Source organism: Notothenia rossii, assembly GCF_949606895.1.
Source record: "Notothenia rossii genome assembly, chromosome: 1".
NCBI lineage: Eukaryota > Metazoa > Chordata > Actinopteri > Perciformes > Nototheniidae > Notothenia > Notothenia rossii.
This window is the reverse complement of record NC_136912.1, coordinates 55821327-55829595: the sequence shown is the minus strand read 5'-3', so window position 1 is coordinate 55829595 and position 8269 is coordinate 55821327. Positions and strand designations below refer to the sequence as shown.

General features: G+C 42.8%; 1 protein-coding gene across 1 annotated transcript; it reads right to left on the bottom strand.

Moving 5' to 3' along the window:
* Positions 1 to 381: 381 nt before the first annotated feature.
* Positions 382 to 5958, bottom strand: LOC307019232 (uncharacterized protein; the record flags this gene model as incomplete). The annotated part of the gene is made up of 5 exons (XM_079649940.1): positions 382 to 1367; positions 1747 to 1839; positions 1925 to 2080; positions 5275 to 5543; positions 5907 to 5958. The coding sequence occupies 5 exons, from the start codon at positions 5956 to 5958 to the stop codon at positions 1191 to 1193; spliced, it is 747 nt and encodes a 248-aa protein (XP_079506066.1). The 3' UTR covers positions 382 to 1190.
* Positions 5959 to 8269: the final 2311 nt, after the last annotated feature.

Genomic DNA, 8269 nt, shown 5'->3' with positions numbered 1-8269 from the left:
CTGGGAACCGAAGGGAGACACTGGACTCAAGTGTCTGCCTAACATTGAGGAGAAGGGGCATTTCTCCTTTGCTCCCGCTCCAGTTTGTGATTCTGACCATGTTCTCATAGGTTTCAAATGGTAACATGGCCATGAACATATCCCGCTATTAGAATGCAATTTTTAAAAACATAGGGTGCTACATAACACACTTTCAGGAAAAGTCACGGACTGGGAGACTTTAACATTTTATTGAAAATAGTTACATTGCACACACACCACATCACACAAATTGACCCGATTGGCGGTTCTAGTGTTAAATAAACTCACTAATTAATGAAACGCATTATTCTTATCATTCTTTATGAGCGCAGAAAGTCTTAAAATCAGACGGCAGGCAGTTACAGGTGTGTGTGTGTGTGCGTGTGTGTGTGCCTTATGTGCCCATGTGAATCACACGTAGCTCTGATCACCTATGATAAATGGGCCACACCTAATCGCTGACTATTCAGCCACAGAGCTCCCTCTATGCAAATCAAACTGTAGACGGTGTGAAAGCAGTGAGGCCTGTGAAGACACCATTGCAGTAGTCGAGTCTACTGAAGATACAAGTTTAAAATCAGACCTGTTTTTTAAATGAAATCTGATGGCAGGCAGTTAGCTGTGATCACCTATAAGGCTTGAAGTTACTTCAGATGCTGAAATATTTTTATTTTTCAAGTAGAAACATACAGTATACAACAGATATACATGCATACAAATTATAACATCACATTTATGTTATTAATTTTACAAATAGGACAGAGGGTGCAGCACAAACAGTACGAAACAAATAGAGAGCTTTCTGAACATCAGCAGGAGAGGACTCTTTCAAGACACTAGTAAATACTGAAATGAACATTAAATGTCCTATTAAAATGCAAGTTTCTTCGTGACACTTCCAACATAAATGGAATTCTCACTAACCTAAAACATTTTCTTTTTTTAAAAACATGTCACTGTAGAGACACAAAATACTTGAACATACAAATGAACAACACCAAATTGAGCTCACTTTCTACACTCTTTGATGATCTACCTCCTACCTAGTTTGTTTTTTAGTCCATGTATTTTGGCAGAGGCTTGGTCTGGCTGTATCTTCATAACAACCCTCTGGATAAACTCAAATGAATATTTCATTTCCAGAGTATACTGAAGATTGAAGCAATATATTAGTCCAAGAAGCATCGCAAAGCCACATCTTTCAGGTTGTGGAGCACAATTGTCTCCTCGACCACAACTGCCACATTGAAGATCTGCTGAGGAAAGGCATCCCATTCACCTTCGTAGCCTATGAGTAGACCAACTTGCATCACCTTCATGGCTTCCTTGAGAGTGTCTCCATGAGCCTTAAAAAAGGAGAAATAAAAGTGAGCTCAGTGTACTACAAGTACTTTTTCTCTACAAAGCTAATTAAGAGGCTTCTGCTATAAACATAGAAGCTAAAATCTACAATTCAGTGTAAAAGTGCAATGTGATGGAACATCATTTCAACTGCCTCTCTTTTCACAGTTTGAGCTTTATATTTATTTATATTATTTAATAGTTACGTTTTCTTGCTGTTTTTGTTTATATTAAATGTATCATTCTTTATTGCAATTATTTTAGTTAAATTAAGGTCATTGTAAACATTACTTTTGAAGGAAACTTTGGGCACAGGGTGATTTGGGTTGATTTATGTTCAAATGTACAATTACATAAAGTAATTCAAGACAGTTATGATCTTACATCACACATCCTGATGACATTTTCCTGATTTTTGCCAGACATGTAGTGTGACAGTCCCAAGAGAGCAGCAGTCCTCCTCCTCTCATTTGTGTCCTGCAGGACAACAAATGCAGTGGGATATAAACATTTGTAGCAAACAAATGGTGGCTAAATTATGGTCATCAGCATCTCCACTTACATTTTTCTCAAGGCAGTCCAAAAGGCCTTTTAGTGCCGGCTTCTTTCCAGTCCTGGATGCACCTTTGTAGACCTCCAGCAATGCCAGGCCATCAAGTCCATCCAGAAACGATGAAAGCAGGTCCGTAGTGACAATTCTCTGGAACTCTGCCTGAATCTGAGGAGACACAGACATATAGAAAATATTCTACCAACAGTCTGCAACTGTGCATGTTGCCTTCTCATTGTAACTGGAAAACCTGCACAATTTACAAGTCCACTTCATCCAGTTGCAGCAAAACGGAAATCTTCGAAAATCTGTCCGTAATAGAGAACACACATTTCGGTACATTATGAAGCAGACCTTAATAAAGTAATAAGAACTGAGAACATGACAAAGAATAAGATGCACACAATTACAACCGTCACGTTGCCCATAAACTACAAGCCTTGGTTTTCACAATTACAATATTATGCCTGAATTCATATGATAAAGACTTAAACAGTACTTCATTTAAATAAATAAACAACTTGAAATGTTCATCTTTGATTGATGAGGCCTATTCAATCTAATAAATTCATGGGATGCATGTAATAATAACAGGGAAAGGTTAGTGTGCATCCACATAGAGCATTTTTGTGTGCCATGCCAAATATGTCAATGAAAAAACTATTATTTGTTTTAACCAAACTTAAAAGAAATTGTACAATGGTTGTAATTGTTGATTATTTGCTTGCAGTTATTTTCCATAGACTATTCAGTGGATTATTATTGTTTTTTTAGTAATAACTTGACTACCTCTGAAAGCAGAAGTTTAGGAAAAATTATTGTTCATGTATAAATATTATTTATTTTATTATAATATAAATATCTAACAATTACAACCATTGCACATCTTATTTATTATTGTGGGTGAACAGTAACCTTTACCTGTGTTATAATTACATACATCCCATTAATTTATTAGATTAAATAACAATAATCTCATCAATCAAAGATCAACATTTTTAAGTGCCTTGAGCACCGACTGTTGCCGCTGCTAGAAACGGCTGATATTAAGACACTTCAGTGCGCAAGTCACACAACGAAATGCATTGTGGGACATGTAGTTTATGGGCAACATAGTTCAATAAAATAAACTAAATATATTCCTTTCTTTTCGATAAAATATTTTCTAAAAAGCAAAAATACAAATTTGTCTCCATTTCAAGAGTGGAACATAGCATTTGTACACGATATAAATGCTATTTCTGAACACAGTTAGCATTTTACTCGTTCAATGGCGCGAGGCACCCCCTCTGTATCTGGGCAGGTTTAGCGTGAGCTGAACCAGAAAAACGTTGCAAGGATAGAATCACTTTAACACTTGCTCGGCCTTAAAGAGCATCTTGCAGGTTTTTATTTATTCTATATTTATGCTTAAACTTGCTTGAAAATTACAATTAAAAAAGTGAATGCAGGATTTGATATGTTTTACGAGACATAAGGGCAGGAATTCAGAGGGAAAAGAGCAATTTTGAGCTCTGCTCTTAAAAACGGCTTTTTTTTAAGGTCATACGTCAAACGCGTCATATTACATAACACAGGGTAAACATCTCCGCTCTCTGACCGCAGGTATAGTTAGTAGTTGCGTTGAGTAGAGCGGTTGTGTTTTAAGGAGCTGGTATTTTTCGGTAGTTTTACATTGTATTTCACCATTTGTAATCCTGGTGCAGTATTGTGTTTGTGCAGGTTGCACAAATACCAGCCTGTCAGGACATCGAGTCCACAGTAAAAAGGACCGGAGCTAGCGTTCGTTCCTGGGTGCGTTGTGCATCCACCTCCCTGCAGCACATACTCTCCACAGCTTTATCAGGAAACCGTATTACTTCTCTCTCCCCCCCCCCCTTCGCTGCTCTCTCTCTCTCTCTCTCTCTCTCCCCTCCGGTACACGTTACCGTAAGACATTGCATTTGGTAACGCTGTGGTGGCTGTACTGCTCCAGCCGTCTCCTTTGTGTTTGTTCGTTTCCCCCTGTCTGTGTTGTTTGTGTGTGCGTGGTGGCTGTCACTCCTGGCTCCCGGCTCAACCTCCACTCACCTGCTGCAATCAGCTGTGCACCCTCCCCGACTACACACCTGCTTTCCATCAAGCCATTTACAACGACATATCAACGGAGGCTCCACAACCTTTCTCCGCCAGATCGTCAAGTATCAGCCGTATCTCGCGTCTCTCCTCCGGTACACAGCACCGTAGTGTGGAGTTGCATTAGGTAACGCGAGATAAGGCTGATACTTGCACATTAGTTTCAGTTATGGATCAGTATCAACAGTACTGCCAGTAACGTTACTATATAATCAATGCTACTTTAGTTATAGCCTGATATATGATAGCTAACTTTACAATGTTGTGATGTGACGTTAGCTAACATTCTGTAGCTAACGCCGGTCACTCACCAAGATAGCTGCCCAGTTCTCCACTGGTTCTCCTCACACCACAGCTCAATTTCTCTCCGATGGCCGTTATTTCTTCTAATCCTTGGCTGCTCCTGGTCTCTTGGACGCCTAGCAGGCTCATAATTATAAGGTTGTGGTCCGTCATATGCATTGGAATATTCATGTTCAACTTCTTCTGTGTCGAAACTAGCATTGGGATCCATGTTTATTAATACGTTACACCGGCCGCTCTCCCCCTTGTGTCCCCCGTGTTACGTCACACGCGGGAGGTCACGTGCCCAGGCTTTTTTATGCGGAAGTGAACATTTCTTACAAAAACGACGCCAGATGTCACTGTAGTGTATATTTCTGTATATCTTTTTGAAAATCTAGTGTATTCATCATTTTCATACACATTTATTCACAGGTGTCTTTAACCTGGAAGTTGCTCTTTAACAAAAAACAATCTTCAAGTCCCCTATACTTATCCACAAATGACATCCATTTCAAAGCCATGGCGGGGGCTAACAAGCTACAATTCTTAGCCGAACAGAGAGCCGGGACACGGCTAATTACTGGCAGGAACACACACAACCTCACCAAAACACGTTAATTTAGCTTAAATATTTAGCCGAACAGAGCCGGGACACGGCTAATTACTGGAGCGAACAAACAAAACCTCTCTAAATTAAGCTACAAATATAGGCAGTTACCATTTAAACCTTTTAAAAATTCATAAGCGTCATACATAAGAGTAAGACTACTTGAAACTTATTTATTTAATAAAAGTTTAGATAATCATAATCCTGTAAAGTTAGCTTGGTTAACCGACATTTTCATAACACTGCCCTGAAATAAAACCTGTTTTATAAACATTCAAACACCAGTTAGGTGTGGATTTAACTCCATTTAGCTACTTTTCGTTTTGCCTGAAACCTTAAATATGCAACCACTCACCTGACTTTGCCTGTCCGTCAGTGGTTCATCAGCCGAAATCACTAGGCTTGTTTGAGACGCGTTGCGGCTCGCCTCGAAAGTAGACGAGAATAGCCGATCGCAGCCGGGGGAGGTCTCAAAAAGCTCGCCTGAAGTCGGATAGCTCCGAGTCGGCTTCTTCTTCTTCTTCTTCTGCGCCTTCTGCTTCTTCTGCTTCTTCTTCTTCTTCTTCTTCTTCTTCTTCTTCTTCTTCTTCGGTGGTGGATGTGTGTTTGAAGAGGGAATTTCAACTTTAACTCTTTTGTTTCTGTTTCAATCGTTTCTTTAACTGTATGATCTTTCGTTGGGATTTTTGTACCCTTTGCAAGTACGGTTAATTTGTTAATTTAGTGTTTTTCCGTGCCTCGTGGCGGGGATGGCGTCCTCCGGGGCGCCGCCGGTGTCTCTGAGACACGGAGTGCGGCTGGTGGCTCAGGCCGCAAGCACAGTGGAGCAGGTGCTGCTGGCTGTGGGGGATCAGGTCGGTCATGTAAATATCTCCTATGCTTCCCGCATGAACAAAGCGGTCGTGGTCTTTTTGAAAGACCAGAAATATGTGACAGAACTTATCGAGAGCGGATTAATGCTAAACGAGGAATACATTCAAGTTTCACCGCTGGCGACACCGTCCACGCGGATCACTGTGTCTGGCGTTCCTCCGTTCATCCCGAATGAGGCGCTGGGACGGGAGCTGAAGCGTTTTGGTAAGTTTGCCAGTAGTCTCCGCACTGTTGCTCTGGGGTGTAAGGATGAAAAGTTAAAACATGTCCATTCTCTGCGGAGACAGGTTTTCATGTTTCTGAATTGTCCCACTCAGACACTAGATGTGTCCTTCCGGGTGAGGCACGAAGAGGGTTTTTATATGGTTTATGCGAGCTCAGGGAGCGTAAAGTGTTTTGAGTGCGGGGAGTCGGGTCACAAACGTGTTGCATGTCCACAGAGACGGCACGCCGCTCCGCCGGGTGCGGCTGGGCCCGGGGCCGCCGAGCCGGGGGCCGCCGGGGCAGCTGGGGCGGCCGGGCCGGGAGCCGCTGGGGCAGCCGAGCCGGGGGCCGCTGGGGCGGCCGGGCCCACTGGGGCGGCCGGGCCCACTGGGGCGGCCTGGTCCGCGGCAGCGGGACCCGGTGTCGCGGGGGCTGCTGCTGCACCCGCCGGGGCCCCGGTGGCTGCGGAGGAAGTAGGGATGAATATCGTGAGAGATGAAACAGGGACTGTAGAGAGTGTAGTGAGTGTGAGAGGAAAAAATGTGGAAACAGGTAAACGGGTGAGAGATGATGTAGCAGGACAGGTGAGGACTGGTGCTGTGGGACAGGTAGAGGCTGTTGGCACACAGAAGGAGCTGCCGTCTGGCTCTGGGCGGAAAAATGAGCTTCAACAGGCTGCAGACAATAATGAGGTGACAGAGATGGACACAGACGGTGAGGGGGATTCTGACTGTGGTTCAGTTGCAGATAGTCTCTCTCAGAACGCAGAGATATATTCTTTGGACGAGATTAATGTCTTTTTAGACGAGTCTTTTGGCAAGTCAGTGGAAGTGAGAGATTTTTTCCCTGACATTGACAAGTTTCTTCATACAGTGAGAACTCTTCAGAAAGTTGTAGGGTTAGACCTGCTGGATGAAAAGAAACGTTATCGTCTCAGGAGGCATGTAACTGCTGTGAAAAAAGATACGCCAGGAAGCAAAAGAGGGCAGAAACTGAAAAGGTCTAAATAATTTCAACATGATCATGCAACACTGGGTGTCTCCTCTCTGCTGTGTGTACCTGTCTGTTCTTTCTCTCTGTCTCCTTCCTCTAATGCAGGCTTTAAGGGTTGCTTCCTTGAACATGAACGGGGGTAGAAGTGCACAGAAAAGAGCTTTAGTCTTAGAAGTCTTTAATCAGAAAAAATTAGATTTGATATTTCTGCAGGAAACGCACAGTGATAGCCTGAATGAGACGGACTGGGGGATGTGGTGGGGGGGTCAGTATGTACCCAGTCATGGCTCAAACCTTAGTGCTGGAGTAGCTGTTTTATTCTCCCCCTCTCTAAATGTAAAGATTTTATCCAGCACTGAGATAGTGGCAGGTAGAGCCTTGATGGTGAAAGTGGAACTGTTAGAGTTCAGTTTCACCTTTATTAATGTGTATGCACCCAATCAGGGCCCTGCACGTGTATCTGTGTTTCAGTTATTAAAAGACAAGCTAGACACTAGTGTACAGGGGGAGTGTGTTATACTGGGGGGGGACTGGAACATTTGCACTAATGTCACTTTAGACAGAATAGGACGGGAGCCTCATCCTCAGTCGTCCCTTTTACTGTCACAGGTGATAAGAGAGGCTGACTTAGTGGATGTGTGGAGGATGAAGCATCCCTCCGTTAAACAATACACCTGGATGAGAATGCTAGATGGGGGCGTCAGTGCAGCCAGGCTAGACAGATTTTACATGTCTTCTTCTTTTATTACTCGTGCAGTGAACTGTCACATCCAACCTGTTGGTTTTACAGATCATCAGCTAGTTTCTTTGGATTTGGTTTTATCCAACACAGAGAAACCTAGATCGTTCTGGCAGTTTAATGTTACAATTTTACAAGATTTGATTTTCTGTGAGAATTTTAAATTGTTTTGGATCAACTGGAAATCAAAGAAAGAGTCTTTTCCCTCCCTGAGTCAGTGGTGGGAGGTAGGAAAGGCTCAGATTAGAGTGTTCTGTCAACAGTATACAGCCTACTCCACTGCAAACACTAGGAGAGCTATAGAGCAGTTAGAGAGAGAGATCAGAGAGTTAGAGAGTGTGTCTGCTCGAAATATAGAACAGTCCCTCCTAAAACAACAACAGCTTAACTGTTTTCTTCAGGAGAAAGCCAAGGGAGCTCTGATTAGAGCCCGTTTTACTTCCATGAGAGACATTGATGCACCAACCACCTTTTTCTTCAACCTGGAGAGGTCTGTAGATGGTATGTCTGCGTCTTCCCGATGGACAGGTAACCTCTGAAC